General features: G+C 37.1%; 1 protein-coding gene across 6 annotated transcripts in view; it reads right to left on the bottom strand.

The window, feature by feature from the left end:
• The window catches only part of FUT8 (fucosyltransferase 8), a 221,624-nt gene that overhangs the window by 49,843 nt on the left and 147,675 nt on the right, over positions 1-24,106 (bottom strand). For all 6 annotated transcript variants that reach the window (XM_014457787.2, XM_006090977.3, XM_023755817.1 and 3 more), the window contains one exon: positions 12,996-13,110. In XM_014457787.2, the coding sequence (XP_014313273.1) occupies positions 12,996-13,110 (115 nt within the window). The remainder of the gene's footprint in view (positions 1-12,995; positions 13,111-24,106) is intronic.

Below are 24,106 nucleotides of genomic sequence, written 5' to 3'. Positions count from 1 at the left end.
AAAAAAGAATATACAGAAGGGCCTCAATACTAAAAGAAGTTTTAATGATGCTTTAATAGGGTAGCTATTTTTTATAAAATCTGCTTTTGTTTCTAGTGTGCCTAATGCACACTCCCTTTTATATTTCTCTACCAGTTATGCAAGAATGCAGGCATATTGTTTTGTTCTATATTCTGATTATTTTTATCTTTCCCCTCCCTCATCTTTTATAGAACTCCCTCCTTCTCTCTCTCTCTCTCTCTCTCTCTCTCTCTCTCTCTCTCACACACACACACACACACACACACACACACACACACACAATTGCTATGTGCATAGATTACAATATAGTCCTTTTAAAAGGAGGCTCACTAGGAAGTAATTCTTATTTGGGAGTAAAAGATTGGGAAAATACAGATTGAAAATGTAATCCCCCTCCTCCTTAGTCCACTGGGAGAGAATCTCACTCATTTTTCTCTTCTTCTGCCTTGAGTTTCACTCACTGACTAAGGTAAACTTTTGCTTACTTAATAAATATTTATTAAACACTTAATATATACAATATATATATATATAATCCAATAGAATAAGAAATCATATGTATCAATAACTACAATAATAGACTATTTGAATGTTCTAAGACTGTGATAAACAAGAAATTAAGGAACAGTATGGACTTCCATTGGGAAAAAATCACTTTCAGGTGGACTGAAAAGAGTTATGAATAAAACTGCATTTATGCTAAACCTTAAAATACATAATTTATTGTGTTTATAAAATGCTAAGAAAAAAGTACTATTTTCATTAGTCAATGGAAGTCCATATTGTAAAGAATAATTGTGAAGAGCGAAGTAAAACTATGAACTCTATAAATCATATTTATAATGTGGGATTTTTGTATATAGGGTCTCCTTAAAGTCAGACTCCTAAAAAGGCACATACATTCTTGCTCCTTGCAATGGTGATGACTATTAAAGTTTTAAAAATATGAGGCAAATTTGTCAAAATTACTTGGAACAACATGCTCTAGTTAAAGAACTTTGCAAGGAGAGGCTTGAGAGACAGTTTTCTCTAATTCAGGCTTTGTTATTAATTCAATTGTGTGATTTTGCTTTAATTTGTAAACTAAATATTGTGACAAAAATGACCTCCCTCCACAATCTTTGCCCCCTGCTCACCTATCCTTCCTTCGCAAAAATACTATGAAACTAATGACATACTGTATGCTCAAAGCTAATTCAAACATATTTCATTTATCCTCATAATATTAAGAAACATTATTTCACAGTGGATAAATACAATACGTTTTGTATTTAGTGCTACATGGTGGCCCAATCATGAGCCCTTATAAGCTAAGTATTACGTAACATTTTTACAGTTATAATTCTGCAACAAAAAGCTATCACCATAGTATATATCAGTGATGGCGAACCTATGACACGTGTGTCAGAGGTGACACGTGAACTCATTTTTTTGGTTGATTTTTCTTTGTTAAATGGCATTAAATATATAAAATAAATATCAAAAATATAAGTCTTTGTTTTACTATGGTTGCAAATATCAAAAAATTTCTATATGTGACACGGCACCAGAGTTAAGTTAGGGTTTTTCAAAATGCTGACATGCCGAGCTCAAAAGGTTCGCCATCACTGGTATATATGAATTAAAAAATGAGGACTTAATATAGGGTTCTTCTGTATTCAGTTTCCTTTTCTTCAGTTTTGTATATTTTTTTAAACAATCTCTGAGGCATTTCTTCTGATACTGTTAATTCCCAAGAATGACCCTATCTCAACAGAACTAAAAGCTATATTGGCTCTCATTATCCTATAGTTGTAAATCAACATTGGGAAGTACATTTAAATCAATCTGACTCTAATCAAGATGGCACATTAAGGGAAGCAGCATCTCTTAAACCTAAATGATTACTAATTCACTAACGGTACCATCATAATGCTGAAATGTTTTACTTTAAAATATTGAAAGTTACTATTGGACATAGTTCAAATTAGAAAGCCAGCTTAATTTCTACTTTGCTAAAAAAATAATAATTTTGAATTGACTAGTAAACAACAGCCATTATTATATTACTTTGGCACTGCTAGGATTTAGAGGTTTTCTACTGCCTTCACTTAGTAAATTAGTAGTAATTGTAAGTTAATGATGTAATATTATGAAATGGTACTGATTCCATGGCTTTTAAATTAAATCACAGATAAAGCTTTTGCCATGACTATTTACATTTTCTGTACACACAAATAAAAGCCTCTACAGAGGAAAATTTTCCAGCCACAATGTAATTTCCCTCATTTCTCTGCCCAGTAATTATAGACCAAAACATTGCACAAACAGGCTAAATTAACAACAACAAAAATTTAGTCAAAATAAGCTAAACATACTATTTCCAGGCATCTCTTGCAAGTAGTATATGCTTAATAAACGATTAGTTCAACTGAATTTCATGTACTTAGACAAAAACAATGCCAACTTAGCCAAGTTCAAGTATGTAATACAGTATTATTAACTAGTCACCAGGCTGTATATTAGATCTCTAGAACTTATCCCACATAACTGAACCTTGTACCCTTTGACCAACATCTCCCCATTTCCTCTACCTTCCTGCCCCTGGTAACTACTGTGCTACTCTGTTTTTATGCATTTGACTCATTTAGATTACACATGTAAGTGCGATCATGCAGTATTTGTCTTTCTGTCTTATATCACTTAGCAAATATTTTTTTCCGTGATGATTGTACCCATTTACATTCCCAGCAACAGTGCATGAGAGTTCCCTTTTCTCCACATTCTCAACAAATTTGCTATCTTTTGTCTTTCTTACAGTGGCCATTCTAACAGGTATAAGGTGATATCTCATTGTGCATCTCATGTGTTTGCATTTCATTGATGCTTAATAATCTGTTGACCACTCCTATGTCCATATTTTCATTATGTTTTTTTTTTACTATGAAGTTCCTTATATATTCTGGATGTTAACCCCTTATCAGATATATGGTTTGCAACTATTTATTTTCTCCCATTCCATAGGTTACTTTTTCATTTTGTTCATTGTTTCGTTTGCTGTGCAGAAGCTTTTCAATTTGATGTAGTCCACTTGTTGATTTTTGCTTTGGTTGCTTGTGCTTTTGGTGTTTATATATATTTCACTGCCAAACCAACATCAAGGAGCTTTACCCTATGTGTTCTTTCATCTTTTTATGGTTGAAGAACTTACACACTTAAGGATTAAAAACTGGAACTCTGGGAATCCTTCCAGCTCCTCTTTAACAACATTCCTTCTGTAGGGAAGAGTTAAGCCCTAGGTAGATAGCTCCTATTTCCAACAAAGGAGGTCAGGAGAAAAACAAAGGAATGAGCCAGGTAAGTTAAATATTAACATGCTCTTTGCCTGATCTAATCATAAGACTAAACAATTTTTCACTTGTTTTTTAAAATTACAGTATCTAGCTTTGTGTTGGTAATGAAGAAAAGATTCATCAACAGTGGTGAAAGCATTTCAGCATATTGGAAACAATCTGATTTTATTTCTCTAAAATTATTTTTCAGAACCAAAGCAGAAAAGGTAATGAAGCAAATAAGAGAACTGAAGTACTGCATCGTGGTAATTAAAATGAAGACTGGGCATAGTTAATAATCATGAAAAAAAACAACACACCTTGAAAAGCATTCTTATTTTTAAAAGCCAAGACCGGAAATTATTGTCTCTTACCATATTAAACAGGAAACTCTTCATAGCAAAGTTAAGATGGTATGGAGTTGTCCTTTCCACTCCTCCAGCAGAGAACAATGGGGTTGCAAATAGTAAGGACAACACAATAGCTGTGGCACAAGTAAGCTACTAAGTGCTTTAGGAAATCATTTCCCTGTGGGTATTTATAAACCTTTAAGTGTGAAAACTTAATGGAGAAAAGATATCAAGATACATAGTTTACAGACTGTTGTCCTGACAGATGAAGCAAAGACAGATAGTTACTATACAGTTACAGAGAAGGAAAGCTTATCTTCGTAAGTACTGCGATAATTGCCGTTTTGCTCTTTGCCTAGAAGTCTCTATTGAATATTTTAAAGCCATTCAAAAAAAATTCTACAAATTCAGTAGAATGCAACAAATAAATGTGGTGCTTTCTTCCATTCAGGGTCTTTGAGACAATATCTCTGTGTGTTCCAGGTGGTCTCTAAAAAACTTCTACCCCAGGGTAGACAGATGTGTACACCAGAGCAAACTTGGTAATATTTTCTGCTACCACACGCACCACAAAGGAAAGGCAGAGAAAGAATGAGATGCATCCAAGTCTAATTCTCCCATTCAAGAATCTAATGTAAACAAAACTTCTTCCAACGCTAGAAAAGAAAAGTTTAGTTACTGGAGGAGCTAGATTCTGCCAATTCTACATAAATGCACATCTCATCAATTTTTCTCTATCAGTTTACAGCCTGATACCCAGATCTCAGAACCAGCTTAACTGATCATGTTAAAAATAGCATGCTTAAAAAATTAAGGTTGAATTTTAGAAAGCTCCTCCACCATCATTTTACTTAACAGGACCCAGTAGGGTTTCCTTCCTCAAAACCAAAACACAGGATGACATGGCAGATACTCTTTAAAAAAATAGGTGTGAAGAGGAAGTACTATGGAAAAGGGGAAAGAAAGGAAGAAGAAAAGGGGGGGAAAGAGAAAGAAAGAGAGAAAAAATGGGGAACAGGATAAGAGAAAAAAGGGAGAAGGGGGAAAGAAGGAGAAAAGTAAAAACAAGCTCCAGAATGGCTAGCCCTGTTTTACATAGTATCAAAAGATGAAGGATGTGGTGGAGGGGGTCATGAGGGTAAAAGAGGGACATCTATAATACTTTCAACAATAAAGATAAATTTTTTTAAAAGATGAAGATATCAGACACAACAGAGAAAGCCTGGTTGAAACTTTGCTCCTGTGCAGAGGCTGCTGCAGATGTTTTGTTATCTATAATAAAATATACTAATAAAAGAGTAATATGCTAATTAGACCGGGAGGCCTTCCGGATGTCCTTCCGGACAAAGCCATGATGGTGGGGCCGAGGCAGAGGCAGTTAGGGGCAATCAGGCTGGCACCGGGGAGCAGTTGGGAGTGAGCTGGCTGGTGGGGGGGGGGGGCAGTTGGGGGCGAGCAGGCCAGCAGGGGGACAGTTTGGGGCAAGCAGGCTGGCGCGGGGGTGGGGGGGTTAGTTGGGGGTGATCAGGCAGGCAGGCAGGTGAGCAGTTAGGAGCCAGTGGTCCCAGATTGCGAGAGGGATGTCCAATCCCACAGGGATCTGGCCTAAACCAGCAGTCAGACATCCCCCTAGGGGTCTCAGATTGGAGAGGGTGCAGGCCGGGTTGAGAGATACCCTCCCTCCCCCGTGCACGAATTTCATGCACTGAGCCACTAGTCTATACTAATAAAAGGGTAATATGATAATTAGACCGGATCGACCAGACATCTTCCGACTTCCTTCCGTACACTTAGGGGGTGACCAGGCTGGCAGGGGACCAGTTAGGGGGAGATCAGGCAAGCAGAGGCAGTTAGGGTCGATCAGGCAGGCAGGTAGAGTAGTTAGGGGCGATCAGGCAGGCAGGCAAGCGGTTAGGAGCCAGCAGTCCCAGATTGCGAGAGGGATGTCTGACTGCTAGTTTAGGGGATCAGGACTAAACTGGCAGTTGGACATCCCCTGAGGGGTCCCGGATTGGAGAGGGTGCAGGCCGGGCTGAGGAACTCCCACCCCCCGCCCCCACCATGCATGAATTTCGTGTACTGGGCCTCTAATAAAAGCATAATATGCTAATTAGACTGGACGTCCATCCTTATGGACAAAGCCGCAGTGGGCGGGGGGCTATGGCAGAGGCAGCAGAGGCCCCTGGCCGCAGCAGTGGTGGGCAGGGGCTGAGGCCAAGGACCTTGCACGAATTTCATGCATTGGGCCTCTAGTTTTAAATAAAAGTCAGAGTAATATATACTGTTTTGCCAGCTCTTCCATTCTGCAAAGGGCTATTCTTTGGGGTACTATTGGTACTTATAGCACTTGTCTACACATTGAGTCACCCAGCCAGGGCCTAATTGTTTCTTGCTAGGATGTCAATTCATAATTGATTTAGTGTGCTGATCATATATCTCGTGACTTTGCTAAATTCACTTATTTGCTTTATGAGTTTATTGTCATGTAGTTATTGTTGCTTAGTAAATTACTTGGGATTTACCTTGTAGACAGACAATCATGTCACCTGCAAATAGGAATTTTTTTTTCTAGTACATATGCCATTTTTCCTTTTGTCTTGTCTTATTGCACTGCATAGAATTTCCAATACTGTGTTGAATAGAAGTGGTGATAGTAGTCATCCTTGCCTCATTTCTAATATTAGGGAAAAAGCATTTAGTCTTTCATCACTAAGGGTGATGTTACCTATAGATTATTTATAAAACCTGTAAGCTGCGATGGCATCTGGTCTTGGACTTTTATATGTTGGGAGTTTTTTGACTATCACTTCAATTTCATTGATAGTAATGGGTCTGTTTAGATTTTCTAATTCTTCCTGGTTCAGTCTTAAGAGGTTATATGCTTCTAGAAATGTATCCATTTCTTCTAGATTGTCAAATTTGTTGGCATATAATTGTTTGTAGTATTCTTTAATAATTCTTTGTATTTCTGTTTTGTTAGTTGTAAACTCCTCTTTCATTTATCATTTTATTTATTTGGGCTCTCTCTATTTTTTTCTGAATAAGTTTGGCTAAAGTTTTGTCAATTTTGTTGAACCTTTCAAAGAACCAGTTTAGTATCATTGTTCTTTTCAATTGTGTTTTTTAATTTCTATTTCATTTGTTTACATTCTGATCTTAATTATTTTCTTCTGTTTGTATGTTCTTTTTCTAGTTCTTTTAGGTGTAAAATTAGATTGTTTATTTGGGACTTTTTTGTGTTTCTTGAGATAGGCCTGTAGAGCTATGAACTTCGTTACTAACCTGCTTTTGGTTTATCCCATAAATTCTGAAAAGTTGTTTTCATTTCCATTTTATTTCAAAACAATTTTTGATTTCTTGTTTGATTTCACTTTTGATCCATTGGTTTTTTTTTTAGTAGTATGTGTATTTGTGTGTTTTCCAGTTTCCTTCCTGTAGTTGATTTCTAGTTTAATGCCATTGTGATTAGAAAAGATGCCTGATAATGATTTCAATCTTCTTGAATTTACTGAGGTTTGTTTGTGGCATGTGTACTGGATGAATGCTTTATAAATGTCTATTAAGTAAATCTGGTCTAAAATGACATTTAAGTCTATTATTTCCTTATTAAATTTCTGTCTGAATGATCTACCAAACTAGAAAGTTTTCAGTTATTTCTTCAAATTTTCACTCTTATTTCATTCTCCTTATGGGACTCCAGATACAAACGTAAGAAAATTCTATTATTGCCCCAAAGGTCAGTCCCTGAGGCTATGTTTATTTTTTTCAACTTTTAGTCTCTCTGTTATCAGACTGGATGATTTCTATTGATCTAACTTCAAGGGCACCAATTCGTTCCTCTGTCATAGCTATTCTACTATGAGACAATTTTTTACCTTGGTTATTGTATTTTTTAGTTCTAAAATTTTCTCTTTTTTTCCTTGTATCTATTTCTTTTCTGAAACTTTCTTTTTTTTTTCATTTGTTTCAACTCTGCAGTTGCTTAGTGGGGCATTTTTATTATTATAGCTTCTTTAAAATTCTTGTCAGGTAATTCCAACATCTGTGTCTCATCTCACTGTGGTGTCTGCTGATTATATTTTTTTAATCTAAATTAAGATTTTCCTGGTATGATGATGAGTATTATGTTATGAGACACTGCTTTCCATTTTAGTAGGCAGTCAAACTTTAGATTCCTAGCTTACTTTTATGAATTGCGGCTCAAATGTCAATTATTTGTTAAAAGCCATTTCAGTGGTATTTTGTTCTGCCCACTTGTGGGCTACCTAGTGGCCATTCTGAAGCCTGAATAGTATATTATACGAGAGTTCAGCAATCAAACCTCTTTCTGTAGTGATTCTGATCAGTTTCATGCATGATAGTCAGAGGTCTGCCTGGAATTTCAAACACAAAAATCCCTTTCTCTAACTCCCTCCTCATCCTAACCCTCCCTCAACTCAAGTTGGAGTGGGAAGGGAACTGCCTCAATTTGCAGTGTGGCAATGGTGCGCTTTGTCCAAAGTCTCTGCAATGCTAATACCAGTTGGGAGAGGTAGGGGTGCCTTCATTATGTCAGGGCAGGTGTGGTGACAAAGCTATGTGCTCAATCTCCACAGCTGAGGCACCCAGAGAGGGTAGGGAAGCAACTTTTCATGATGTTCCCCTGGAATAGGGTAGATAAATATCAAAATGTGTTTTTTTTAAATGCTTGTTTGTTTGTTTTTTGTTCTACCCACTGGTTGGAAGGTTCTAAGATACACAGGAGGCAAAACAAAGCACAGGAATTTCACTCTGTACAGGATTTCTTTTTGTTGTAATTAGCAGGAAGAATAGCAAATCATGTGTTCACTACTTCTTATCCAGAAACAAAAGCCTGTAGTTTAAGCCTACCACATTTTCAAAACATTTAATGCACATTTAACTCAGATCTATAATGCTACTTGCTTACTGGAAAACTAATGATTTTGTGTTTCCAGTGACATTTGCTCCCTTTTAAAAATGATAAGCCAACTTTTATTTAACAACTAGAGGCCCGGTGTACAAAATTCATGCGGGGGAGGGGGGTGTCCCTCAGCCCAGCCTGCACCCTCTCCAATCTGGGACATCCCTCCCACAATCCAGGACTGCTGGCTCCCAACCGCTCACCTGCCTGCCTGATTGCCCCTAACCGCTTCTGCCTGCAAGCCTCATCACCCCCTAACCACTCCCCTGCCAGCCTGATCGATGCCTAATTGCTCCCCTGCCAGCCTGGTCGCTCCCAACTGCCCTCCCCTGCTGGCCCAGTCGCCCTCAACTGCCCTCCCTTGCCAGCCTGGTCACCCCTAACTGCTCTCCCCTGCTGGCCTGGTTGCCCCTAATTGCCCTCCCCTACCGGCCTGGTTGCCCCCAACTTCCCTCCCCTGCCGGCCCGGTTGCCCCTAACTGCCCTCCCCTGCAGGCCTGGTCCCTCCAAACTGCCCTCCCCTCCAGGGCTGGTCCCCCTAGCTTCCCCCCCCCTGCAGGCCTGGGTCTCCCCCCCCCCAACTTTCCTCCCCTGCAGGCCTGATTGGCCCCAACTGCCCTCCCTTTCAGGCCTGGTCCCTCCCAACTGTCCTCCCCTGCTGGCCTGATCACCTACAACTGCCCTCCCCTGCCAGCCATCTTGTATCCACATGGGGATGGTCATCTTGTGTTTTGGAGTGATGGTCAATTTGCATATTACTCTTTTATTAAATAGGATTCAAATCATGAGAACAATATAGAACTATCTTTTTATGTAAAAGGAAAACATAACATTCGTTTGAAGAAAAGAACTCTAACACTGAACACTTAAAGAGATTATTTAAAGCCTCTATGGAATATAGGCTTTGAACACAGGAAGGACTCAAATTTACCAGCTTTCTCTAAGGGTTCAGCTTTACTTACTTTTTTCACCCATTAGGTAAGTACAAAGGGCAAGATACTGGATCCTTTGGTTGCAAAGCCAATAGTATCTATCCTATCCCTAACCTTTTAAACATAATCAACCCTCTCATGTGGCATACTATAAAAACCCTCTCTTTATTTCCAATGATACTTACAGCCTCAAGATATGGTCTCCTTTATTAGCTCTGACACTTCCAAACCCAAGCCCAGCCACTCTAATCACTCCATGGGAAGATGATTCAGACCAAAATTTAAAATAAAACAAACAAATAAACAACAACAACAACAAAAAATAAACACAACCCTCCAAATAAGCAAACAAACAAAAACCCAGAAACCTCAGGTAGATCTGAAGAAGAGAAAAACCCAAAGCCACAGGGCTATTTTATTGGCAGAATGTTAACTACACTTCTTCCATTAATCCTAGACAGCCTCTGATATGCATTAACTTGATAGAAGAAATGATGGTGCATGTACATGTAAAAGTGTTGGATTTTTATAGATAATATAGTATAATGACCTGTCTCTATCTATTCAGATATAATGTCTATCCACTCAGGTGGTTCAACATACAAAAATTCATCAATGCCACATCAACAAGATAAAGGAAGAAACCACATGATCATCTCAAGTGATGCGCTATACTCTAAATAAAATAGGATTTTAAAAAATGCTTATTGGTGATGTATGAGTCATACATACATTAGTATGTATAATAAACTTCAGTATGAGTAAACATCTAGTGAAATTGAAAATGTTTTCAACCATCCAAATTATTCCTTGAAAGTAAATTATAGAGTCTTGAATTATTTGTCAGGAATATAATTAGGTACTTAAATGACTAAAGTCTCCCAAAGAGATTTTAAATATTAAAAACATTTGTTTTTATTGTACCTTTCCCCTATTATTTCCTACTTAGATACAAATTATTATCACCTTTTAGTTTTAAAAATTTATTTATTTTTTAAATATGTTTTTATTGATTTTAGAGAGAGGAAAAGAGAGGGGCAACACTGGTCAGGGTAATGTAATCACTTTAAAATCCACATAAACAGTCCCACTATTCTGATTAAACTTTCTAATACATTTCATTAAATTAGTGAAAAAGCATTCTTTTTAAAAGAGCTGTCCTGCTTAAAAATACACTGGGAATAAATATTCCAGTTATAGAAGGCATTCCTTAAAAATACATATTTTTAATTTGGGAGGAATGGGAGAAAGGACTCTTATTCACCTCTACCCAGAGAAGATGAAGCATGAGTGACATCTAAGATGTTAAAAATATAGTTCCTGACTTCAAAAACTTTTAGAATACACAGAAAAAATGACCATGAAAACATTAAATAATTAACAAAAATAAATAATTAAAGAAAATTATTTTTCTGAAACCTTTTTTTACTAAGACTTCCATTGTCTTCTTGAATATTAAAAATCACTTTTTCTTTTTTTCTGATGGAAAAAAAAAGCATAAAAGATTTGTTAAATAGCAATATTTGAAATTGAAATTAAGGTTGAAGTAAAATGCTGTTTTGCTATAGCCTAAAAGATTTAAAAAAAACAATGTAGTTTTAATGCATTAACATGACTTACAAGTGAAATTCTCCAATATAGAAAAAGAGAAATCAGCACATAAAGGATCAAATTTGCACTATAGGTGAAAGCACTTGGCCACTTAAAAACCAAGAGGGAAAAAAAAACTAAAGCAGTTTCTTGCTACAGTGTGGGGAGCTGAACCATGATCAAAGCATAGTTTAAATATAAATTTTGTTGGGTAAAAATTTAATAAAAATGTGGAAATGTAAGAAACTCAGAAACCATAGCTATTTCCATTTTAAATGAGGATGATAGCTCTGCTCCACCAGCTGTTTACAGTTCATTGAATGAGGTTCTAGTCTAGTTGATGGGATATAATTACCTCTTCCCTACAGGAGGCAAGCGTTTCTCATTCTACAGACACCTCTGATGAATGTCCCCGGGAGTATGAGACCAAGACAGCATGCCAAGATCAGTTTCGTTTTTAATGATCTCTTTAAACACTTGATTTTCTATTTTTCTCTATTTAAGTATAAGAAAATGTGCACCTTAAAATATACAGAACCCAGTCACTGGCTAGCACGCTGCTTTTAACCTTAAAAGGAAAGCAGTGATTGTACACAGAAAGTATACCATCAATAGTATTAAAAAGGATAGGCATGGTAATTTCAACACTAGTGTTGAAGAATTCTACTTACTAATATTGTATTCCACTGAACACTATTCCATCTGTAAGTTCCTGTCAGTTAATGATGCCTCCATATCCCTAGTCACTTCATCTCTTTAACTACTTTGAAGGGCCTATCGATTCTATCTTCCCAGTCTTTCTCAAATTTGCCTCTTCACTTCCAATGCAAACGGCCACATAGCTCAATAATTCTCACTTGTTGTATGGTCCTCATATCCTAAATGGTCTCCTTGCTCTAGTCTCTTCCAATACTAACACAGTTAACCAAAATACTATTTCATATTAATATCACTAAAGCACTCTCATCATGTCACTCTTATGTGTAAAAACCTTTCAAAAACTTCTGGCAGATGAAGAAAAAAAATAAAAAGTAAATCAATCCTATCCCCACAAATATGTAATATGGGTATGAATATTAATAACTAAAAAAGAACAATAAAAAACGAAGAGAATAAATTTAAAAGGGTCTAGAACTTGGGGTTTAACCTTGATTTTTTCTTTGCTATTTATTGTTAAAGTGATTTTTATGCAATAAATGAAATATTTCAGTAACCACTTACTACTTATATATCATAAAGCTTAACCTGCACCCAAGGACCTCTGCAATCTGGCTCCCAAATCTACCTTTTTTCCAGCTTATTTTTCATCCCTCCTTTCATATAACCCCAAACTCCAGGCAAACTAAAATATCCCGTATCTCACTGGGTTCCTATATTGCCCTTTCCCAGCTATGGATCATTACTCACATCATATGCTCCAACTAGTGTGCTCTTCTCTTCCACTCAAGTGTCTAAATCCTACCTAATTATCCTGTACAGCTTAGTTCAAATAATACCTTTTTCACAAAACTATCCCTAACATCTTCTTTCTCCATTGAGGATTTCATCTATATTTCTCATATAAAATGTACACCTTTCAATTTTGCATAGTTGTATGTGTGTGTGTGTGTGTGTGTGTGTGTGTGTGTGTGTGTGCGTGCTCAGGCGTGTATAAGTAGCAGCCCCCTTTAGGGTAGAGGCCTTGTTTTAGCCATCTTTGTATTCCACTCAAGGCATCACAGAGAGTCTGAATAAATATGTAAAATGAGTAAGGACTCTCAAAAGAGCAAAGGCTAGGATGACTAGAAATCAACAGCAACTCTCACTTTTAGTTTTATTATGATTTCCCTTCTTTTTCACTCAAGTTTATTTTTTAACCTAACCTTCTTACCTGAAGATATGTTATTCTCCGCTGGACCAGTTCTGTCAAATCTTTGGCCTCTTTTTCCCGCCAATCACCTGCTCCATCTGTTTGACTGAGGTAGTATAGATCCGTCATTATGGACCTATGAAAGAAAACAACATTGGAAGTCTTACTTTTTTGCACTTTGTCATAGGATTACACAAACATAAGAAGAGTCAAATTCTTCATAAAGATTGATGCTCACACCAATGCTAATACTCATTTTTTATTTTCTATCAAGGCTGTGAAATCAACAATTAGTCTTACTGGTAAGAAAAACCTACCTCTCCCCACCCCCAGCCAGTCAGCTGTACTTACTTTCCAGCACAGAGTACTACAGAGACTAGGGGGAAGTGGATATTTATAGCAATAAATAAATAAATAAATAAATAAATAAATAAATAAATAAGGAGATTAACATAAGGGGAAGAAATTAAATTGGTGCCAGTATTTGAACACTTCCTTTGTGTTTTCTCTATCATTTCTGTCTTCTCTTAAATTTTATCTTTATACTTTAACACTGAGTGGCTGGAAAAAGTTCAGATAAAAATTTTGACACAGCTCTTAAACAGTATTCTAAACCAACGGTCAGCAAACATTTTTCTATAAAGGGCCAGGTAGTATATATTTTTGGCTTTGTGGGCCTCTATTGTTTAAAAGCAGGAGAGCTGCCATAGACAATATGTAAATGAATGTATGTACGGGTGTTCCAATAAAACTTTATTTACAAAAACAAGCTATGAGCCAGATTTGGACCCTGGGCCATAATTTGACAATGCTTGGTATAAACTAATAAAATAATTATTAAGATACTTTCCCATTTTGCTGTAGCATCAGTAATTTCAATTATAACATGGTGGATTTACTACAAAGTAAACTAAAATACCTAGTACATTAACAAGAAAAACTTTAGGGCTGGTGCAAATGGTTTTATTTATAATGCATTAAATAAAAGTCATGACTTACCTTTACCATAAAAAAAAAGACTCTTCTCTTTATCTAACACTCCCCACCAATCTTTCAGCAAACATTTAATCAATTTCTAACCACATATCACCCCTGGTTTGCTATGAGTGAGCACTGAGCCATCAACTGATCCACCACCTTTTTCTCATCTGAATTACTTCAGTAACCTTTGAATAGGTCTACACCCTGCTTCACCCTTGCCTACCTCTATAGTCTACTCTCAATAGAGCAGCCATATCCTATTAAATGGTCAGTCAGTACTCCTTTGCTCTTAATTGTTGAATAGGATCGTCATCTACCTCAGTCAAGTCCAAAGTTATTACTTTGACCTACAAGGCCCCAGACAATATGGCCCTCTCTTCCTTGTTTACTTCAGCCAATAACACTAACTTTTGAATATGCCAGGCATGTTCCTACTTCAGGGCCTTTGCATTTGCTCTTCCATCTCCTGGAATGCTCATTTCGCAGACACCCATCCACATGGCTCACACAGATGTCCTTCAAATCTTTGCTCATATGTCACATTCTCCTTAAGGCTTTCCCATACCACTCACTTAAAAATTCCAACACCCAATCATCATCACCATTTCTTGGGTTTCCTTCTTTCTTCCCTGCTTTATTTTCTTTAAGCAATTATCATCTTCTAATATACACTGTTACGTCTTTATTTTACCTTTATCCCCCTACTAAAATTTAAGCCCCATGAGAGCAGGGCTGTTTATTTAAACTGTTTTCTTTTTAATCATCATTTAGAATAGAACCAGCCACACAGAAAACATTCAATACCAGTAAGTATCTTTGACTAGATAAGTGAATAAGAAAGTAGCAAAAGAAAAATTTCAAGAATTTTAATGTGATAATATTGATAATTTTTTTCCTTTTACAAATCCAATTTTGTGGTTAGAAAGGTTTGGGGAGTTGTCTTTAACTAGTTACAGCTCCAGCTTCATCCCTTCTCTACACTTTTCTCCACATTTTGTGTTAACTCTGATGTTCAAGGAATGCTTATAAGGATGTGTTTTTTGCTTGTGAAAATTATAAAGTTAAAAATTTATTTCTATTTGTCAGAAAAGTATATATATAAATAAAGTATATCGTACATATACTTCTAGAAATCACCTATAAAATGATATTAACTAAAAAGCATAAAGCATTAGCTGGAGGTTCAAAAAATACTTAGAGAAAATAGATGTAATGTTAAATAATAAGAACAACAACAATGAACAGGTATTGAGCTCTTACTATGGGCCAGATATCTATTTTAAGTGCTTTACATTATTTCATGTAATCTTCACAGCTGCCTTATAAATTAGATAAGGAATGTGAGGCACTAAGAGATTAAAGAATTTGCTCAAAATCATAAAGTTCAGAAACAAAGGGTGGGAATTCAAATCCAAGCAGTGTGATTCTGAAATTTAGGCTTTTAATGACTGCACTAACAAACATCAAAGTATTGGATCAGGAGTACAAAAATGTGGACTCTGTTCAATATAACTATGCAAAATCAGAAGAGAAAGAGCATTGGGAGCTGGACAGACCTATTTCCCAATTTTGGCTCTACCTCTTAACTGACTATGTGTCCTAGGAAAGTTATTTTGACATCTCTGAGACTAAGTTACTTCATTTAAAATAAGTATAGCAAAATGATTAATGTTAATACATACAAAGTAGTAATATATGTGGTGGCTGTTAGCTATAGCCTGAATAACTGTGTCTCCTCCAAAAATTCATATCTTAAAAAAGGCTAATACCTAATGTGATAGTATTAAAAGGCGAGGCCTTTGGGAAGTGCTTAGGTCATGAGGTTAGAACCCTTGTGAATGGGATTAATGCTCTTATAAAAAAGACCCAACTGAGCTCCTCCGCCTCTTCTACCATGTGAGGACACAATGAGAAGGCGCTGATCTGTGGATGAACCAGAAAGAGGGCCCTCACCAGCCTCCAGAATTTTCTGGCGCCTAGTTTTTTGGACTTCCCAGACTCCAAACAAAACTATGAGAAATAAATTTTGGTAGTGTATAATCTACCCAGTATTTGGTATTGTTGTTATAACAGCCTATACAGACTAAGACATTACTATTTATACTACTAGAAGCCTGGTGCATGAATTCGTGCATTAGTGGGGTCCCTTGGGGTGGCTTGTGGGGATCGGGGCCCAGCTCACACCCCCAGGCTTGCAGCCCCAGCTCACGCTCCCAGCCTCGCAGCCCCGCTGTGGACTGGTGCCACCCCATCACCTGCTCCACCATCCTGCCTGCAGAGCGATTGATTGGGCCAGGACCCCTGTCTGGCTCCCTCAGTGCCTGGGAGCTGGGCGGTGGCCCCACCCCCTGCTGCCACCAGTGGTTTCTGTCTGTGGGGCAATCGGGCCCCTGCTCACACCTGCCTTAGCCTGGCGCCACCTGCTCACTTGCTCCACCATCCCGCCACAGTCCCGCTCTCGTCGGGGCCCATCGGGGCGGCAGCACCTCCACTGCCGCCCACTGCCAGCACTGTGTCGCCGACGCCCACCATGTTGTATGCCGTCCCCTGGTGGTCAGTGTATGCCATAGTGAGCAGTCGAACTCCAGGTTGAACAAATCGCATATTAGGCTTTTATTATATAGTTAGGATGCCTCAGAGTTGTTTCATAGCTATTATCTTGTTTCTAAAGAGTACCTACTAATAATTCTACAACTACAAGGAAGGATCCATTGGATGTGACAGTAATATGTGGTACTGAAGGCCAGTCAGAAAAATAATCCAAAACCCACTGCCTTATGCACCCTGAAGGAGATTGATCAGCGAGGACTCATTTAGCAGATGATGAAGCCAGCCCTCAACAACTGCAACTTATCTAAGCATACGTGACATAGTCCCAGTTCTCTTTTACTCCTGCTTCTTTATTAGATGTTAAACCATTTAGTAACAAAACACTCTTCACCGCACGAAAACTAAAGTCTTATTTACTATCATAGAAAACCATTAGAATTATACACAATTAAGAGAGAATACTTGATAACAGGCCCTCTGAATAAAGCAAAACTATTAATAATACACAAATAAAATTAAGAATCATAGACACAGTTTAGAATATTTACCCAACTTACAGTAAAACAGCTTTCACAAGCTTTAGGACAACAGGGTCATGTGTTGTGAAGCCTTTTAGGCATCTGTTTAATGTGTCAATATTATCCACACACAGGATACTTCACAGCTTTACTATTTCCATGTGCACCCTTTTAAACAAGGCAACATACTTGATACTTTATCTTTTTAATATTTCTTACTCTCACCTAAGATCCAAAACATTTTCTTTTTATGAAAAAGTTTTAGTTGGGGGAAAAAACCAAAAACCTACAACTTACTGCTTCCTTAAGAAATTAACTTGCAGTCTTACACATACACTGAACAGAGGTTCAACTTTTAAGTTTTTCCAAATTACAAAACTGAGGCTCCTATGAACTATTATGTAGCCTCCAATTACTGGGGGAAAAGTCATCACCCACAGGAAACTGTGTGAGTTGATCATGGAAACACATAAGCAGTCTTTTTTATAAGTCTTTTTCCTACCATTCTCATCACACTCATTATTATTTATTCTCATGGATTTCATCATATCCAAATGTGGTCATTTGCTTTTTCCTACCCATACAATAGAAGTGATCACAAAACGTGTTGTAAATCTCAACTTTAAATGGCAATATTGTTTCTTTCTGTAGTAGAGTGGGATAAATAATCAGTCTACCAGCATTAAACATATACATAAACAGACAAATAGCACTACATTTCATTGACAATAATAATTATATAGCCTCAAACAGGTAAAAACTACTTTAGATCTAATTTGGAGAGAAAAATAGTTTGAAATATAAAAGTTGGCATAGTTTTATGCTTTCATCCTGTAGTAGTCAATCCATTCCTTTACCATTGGGAATGAAAGTCCATCTCTGTATTTTTTAATAAATTCGAAAAGTGAAAACATAAAAGTGAATGTTTTTACCAAGTTACATCACTACTAAGCCTTGGCAATTATTCATATCTATCGCAATCTGTCTATAAAGTGGAATAGCCAAGCTTATAACTAGAAAGCCAAACACTAAAAACAAACAAGCAAACAAAACATACAAACGAAAAAAACACAACAGTCAACTAAAATTAAGTTTGCTTTTAAATATTTTTTTCTTGGACTCCCCACTGGAGATCATGTAAGGAAGACAAGCCCAGAAAATGACGTCAAATTCAAACTAGTTCTTGGAAGATTCAATAATGTTTTAGAAGTTACCATTCTGCACAGTTTATCATCTTTTGGACAAAGTCGTGAGAATAATCAACCAGAAAGTTTCAGTTGTAGCCAATTATTGGGAAACATAGTAACTGAAAACCATTCTACTTGGTTTTCAGTGACTCCACTCTGAAATCAAATCTCCTAAAAGTGACCCAAAAGCTGAAAATCTTGCTGTCTTGGTTTTGACTACAAAGATACAACAAATTTAGAAGGTGGATGGTAAATCTAAAGGCCTGGTATGAGGCCAGGTCAAAGCCTGGGAAATACAAACTCAGGCAAAGTACCAGCAGACTAGCACTAGTCAGTTGAGGGTACGGTGCAGGTGTCTGAAAACAATGGTAGAACAGAACAGAATCTATGCCTCTGACAGCAAGCCAGCTATGCCAGGCAACAAATCCTCTTATTTCAAAAGCTGGGCTACATTTATGTTCTTTGTATTTTCTGTTAAATTTCCTATTTTTATATTTTAAATATTCATAAAACTTCTTTTAAATGTCCTGCTCTATCTCAGTTATGCCACTGATGTTTTGCTTATACCTGATTCAAAATGGGAACCCTCATGCACTGCTGGTGAGAATGCAGACTTGTGCAGCCACTGTGGAGAAGAGTATGGAGTTTCCGCAAAAAACTCCCATTTGACCCAGTGATCCCACTTCTAGGAATATATCCCAAAAAAACCAGAAACACCAATCAGAAAAGATATATGCAACCCTATGTTCATAGTGGCACAATTCACCATAGCTAAGATTTGAAAACAGCCTAAGTGCCCATCAGCAGATGAGTGGATTAAAAAACTGTGGTACATCTACACAATGGAATACTACGCTGCAGTAAAAAAGAAGGAATTCTTACCATTTGCAACAGCATGGATGGAACTGGAGAGCATTATGCTAAGTGAAATAAGCCAGTCAGAAAAAGAAAAATATCACATGATCTCACTCATTTATGGAATATAATGAATAACGTAAACTGATAAACAAAAACACATCCAGCCAAAACCGGTTTGGCTCAGTGAATAGAGTGTCCGCCTGCGGACTGAAAGGTCCCAGGTTCGATTCCGGTCAAGGGCATGTACCTGGGTTGCGGGCACATCCCCAGTAGGAGATGTGCAGGAGGCAGCTGATCGATGTCTCTCTCTTATCGATGTTTCTAACCCTCTATCTCTCTCCCTTCCTCTCTGTAAAAAATCAATAAAATATATTAAAAAAACAAAACAAAACAAAAACACATCCAGAGACAGAGAAGCATTGATCTGACCATCAAACCTCAGAGGGAAGGTAGGGGAGGGTGGGGGTAAGGGGGAGAGATCAACCAAAGGACTTGTATGCATGCATATAAGCCTAACCAATAGACACAGACAACAAGGGGGTGAGGGCACAAGTGGGGGAGTGGGAGGGCAATGGGGGGGAAAGGACAAATATGTAATACCTTAATCAATAAAGAATAAATAAATAAATAAAGCAAAAATAAAATCTTTAAAAATAAAATATCCTGCCCTAACCGGTTTGGCTCAGTGGATAGAGCATCGGCCTGGGGACTGAAGGGTCCCAGGTTCGATTCCGGTCAAGAGCATGTACCTTGGTTGCGGGTTCATCCCCAGTAGGGGGTGTGCAGGAGGCAGCTGATCAATGTTTCTCTCTCATCGATGTTTCTAACTCTCTATCCCTCTCCCTTCCTCTCTGTAAAAAATCAATAAAATATATTTTTTTAAAAAATATCTTGTAAAATAAGACCAGAGGTGAAAAAAAAAAATGTTAAAAGAAATTCCCTGAGGGCCGGCACTGCACAGATGCAATTCAAGCAAGAAAATCCCAAAATGAAGAAACTGATACTTATTAAAGTTAATGTCACATGAACTGTAAATGAGTGATTAGATATATTCAGTAACAACATATAATGTGTATATTTTAAATATGTTTTTATTGATTTTTATAGAGGAAGGGAGAGGTAGAGAGACGGAAACGTCAACGATGAGAGAGAATCATTGATCGGCTGCCTCGCACATGCCCCACACTGGGGATCGAGCTTGCCACCCAGGCATGTTTCCTGACTGGGAATAGAACTGTGACCTCCGGGTTCACAGGTTGACACTCAACCACTGAGCCACACCAGCTGGGCAGTAACAATATTTTTTAACATGCATATTCAATAAAAATAAAGTCCATTCTCCATTGCTTAGCATAAGAATTACACTCCAAATCAGAAACACTATGTTATTTTTAAGGACTCATGTGTAACTGTGTCTTAAGACTACTTTTAAATACAGAGATCATTAAGTCCTCCAAAGTGAATCAAACATCGAATACAGAAAATCCTTCAATGTCAGGTTTCTTCTAATCCCATGCTTCCTATCAGGATGATCCCCCTCTATACACTAGTGAACTTCTAACAGATACTCTCTCTTTTGTAGAACCCACTGCTGAAACTAACTAGAGCTTTCAGGTTTATTCAGGACAAATGGTTTTTCTCCTGTGACTTTTTCTTCACAACTCTTAGAAATCTCAATTGCTGGAGAATATTTTGACCTCAACTACATAATTTTCTTTAGTTACATAATTTTCATAAATCCTTCAATGGAACAATTTGTGTTTTTACAAAAAGGCCAAAGTAGAATATGGAATAATCAGTCAAAGAATGCACATACCTGCCTCCCCACCCCCACCCCCCCAAAAAGACAGAGTTTACTGAACTCTTAACTAAATAGTGAGTGCTTAGCACTGTGGGATAGAGAAGATGTTTAAGCTGGAGTTCCAGTTCTGAGAGGATTATGATTTGTCACAGAGAAAAGCCAAATTAGTACACAAGAAACAATAATCTCCATTTATGAAAGCTATCCTCCTAGTCAATTACTTTTGACTCCTCTATCTCCCCACATCAGATCTGTTAGCAAGTCCTGTAGCTTCTATTTTTTCACACACTTATCTCTTTCTCCCTACTGCAACCACCCTGGTCCAGAAGCTTATTTGCACTTCTGCAAAATTCTTCTAATTTCCTGGCAGCAGGATTTCTTTCACATGGCCTTCAAAATGAGCTTTCTAAAATGCACCAATAAGATTTGTCTATAATAATAAAAGTGTAATATGCAAGTTGACCTAACGGCCAAACAGCAGAACGAACGTCCATCTGGATGACCTTCCAGATGAAGCCAGGGCTGCAAAAGCCTACTCTTGCATGAATTTCATGCATCAGGCCTCTAGTACATTAATAAATGAAGAATGCTTCAAGCTCAGTAATAAAACAAACAATACTCCCCCAAATTAAGCATGTGACTTAAATAAACACTTTACCAAGGATGATAGATGTATGACAAATAAACACATTAAAAGATGCCCAACATCATTAATAAGGAAATGCAAATTAAAACCACAATGACATACCACTATATAGCTATCAGAATGGTGGTAAGGGGTAGGGGTAATGTAAAAACTGAGAATACCAAGTGCAGACAAAAATACAGAGCAACTGGAACTATTAAACATTGCTGGTGACTGCAAAATAGTACCATCACTTTGGAAAATAGTTTAGCAGTGTCTTATAAAATTAGACATTCAACTTACGACCAATCAAGCCCACTCCTAGACATTAACCGAAAATAAATAAAAACATGTTTCCAGAAAAATATGTGTGGTACTGTTTATAGTGGCTGTATTCATAATCACCAAAAAATGGAAAAAAACCCAAATGCCCTTCAACTGGTAAATGGATATGCTGTGATATATCCATATGATGGAATATTACTTAGCAATAAAAAGGAATGTACTACCAATACACAAAACAACATGCATGAATATCAAATGCATTATGCCAAGTGAAAGAAACCACACTCAAAAACTATATAATGTATGATTGCATTTATATAAAATTCTTAAAAGGCAAAATTATAGGGACAGGAAACAGATCTGGTTACTGCCAGGGACTGGCGATGGAGGAGGTGCTGATTACAAAGGAGCATAATGAAATTTCTCGCGGCAGTAGCAATGTTCTGAATCTTGACTAGGGTGGTGGTTCCAAAACTGTGAACATTTGTCAAAACTAATAGAACTATGGACTAAAATATGCTCGTTTTATCATACATAAATTATGCTGCAATAAAGTTGATTCAGAGAGGAAAAAAGAGAATCAGTGTTTCTATCAAAGTCTTAAGAAAGAAAGAACCCTTCTGAAGAAACAAAAGCCCTTAAGTTTTCCCCCTATAATTGATGTCTTTTTAAACAAAAAAAAAAATGATGAGCGATTCATAGGGAAATCTGAACAAGAAAACTGATAAACTTAACCTCTGATTTCTCAGAGAACATAGGCTTTCAGTCCAGAGACAACATAGACACTATGATTTGGGCAAGTATAAAAATGAAATAAAGATTTCTGTGTAAATCATCAGAGGCAAACATAAATGTCTGTCTTAATTTTTACATGTAAAAAACATGAAAATTAACAGTAAGATGGCATACTCTATATATACAAATCTTCTGTACTTGAACATTCATTAAAGGTTATTTCTCTAGTGTTTGATGGTGCTCTGCTCATTATATGTGCCACTGCATTCTAATCTGGCTGCCTAGAGTTAAATTACTACTCTGTGAAGTTGTGTCCCAAGTTCATTATAATTTTTGCAAATGACAGTAAAAGAAATTGGTCTTTGTACCTTGGGTACCTTTCCATTTTTATTTTCTGTGAAATCTATAATAATAAAAGGGTAATATGCTAATTAGAGCAGATGTCTTCCAGATGTCATTCTGGACATCCTTCCTGATGAAGCCAGGGCTAGAGGAAAGCCAGCCCGGGTCCCGGGTGTCTGCGAGGAGGGAAGCAGCTCGGGTCTTGGGTGCCTGCCGGCGGCCAGAGGAGGTAAGCCCAGGTCCTGGGTGCCGGACGGAAGCCGGTGCTGGCAGCCAGGGGAAGGAAGACCTACTCTTGCACAAATTTTGGTGCATCGGGCCTCTAGTGTTATTATAATGTTTAATCCAATTCAATGTTATTATTTAACATATACTGAAAGGTAGTGTCAGGAATCATAATTCAACTTACAAAAATGTAACACTGATTTACCGTACATCAAGTATCCAGGGCCTAACGTTATTCATTTGTATGCTGTTTCTACATTTGGTAACAAAATATATGTACAAAATAATTCTTTAAATAATTACTTTGATTCTCAAGTAATTTAATTAAATCACCCAAACTTTAAACATTCCATCAGAAGTCAACAGTCAAAATTCTCCTTTAAATACCACAGTTTACCCAACTCAAATCCTCTTCGGAGTTGGATTTCCCCATAAAACTGCAATAAGTAAAGCATGCAAACACACAGCTCCAATTAACAGAATCTTGGTACCTAGAATTAGCTTGAAGGTAGAGAAGCATTAAGGGCAGAATTAGTCATCATTTGGTCTAATGGTCTAACTACTACTTGATTGCAAACTAGGCTAAAAATTTCAAAGGGTCTGTCCAATGGCATAATAATTCAATGTCCCTTGATTTCAAACTGTCTTACTTCTGTAGATTCATTAATGTTAAAATGAGTCGAATAAACTGATAGATTTTATTTGTAATTTCACTTAAATAAAACAGCAGGTCAGTATTTCAAAATCACTGCAATATTGCTAATGATGTTAATATATATGAATCCTATTGTAATAGGGTAACTCTTTTCCTCTTCACAGTGGTAGGTTGTGTTAATAGAACAATTTTTCATTTATTGTTCACTAATGAGACAGTAATTGCCATTACAGTCCTACTGGGAATATAGACATAAATATAACAGGGCTAAGGACAGTTTTCACTGTATTTATAATGATTCTCAGATACATTTTGCTCTGCATAAACACACCAGCACCAAAATGTTTTCTTTTCTATGTAATAAACTGCG

Source organism: Myotis lucifugus, unplaced genomic scaffold, assembly GCF_000147115.1.
Source record: "Myotis lucifugus unplaced genomic scaffold, Myoluc2.0 scaffold_85, whole genome shotgun sequence".
Classification (NCBI taxonomy): domain Eukaryota; kingdom Metazoa; phylum Chordata; class Mammalia; order Chiroptera; family Vespertilionidae; genus Myotis; species Myotis lucifugus.
Note: the sequence above shows the minus strand (reverse complement) of the source record. Positions and strands in the feature narration are given on the sequence as shown.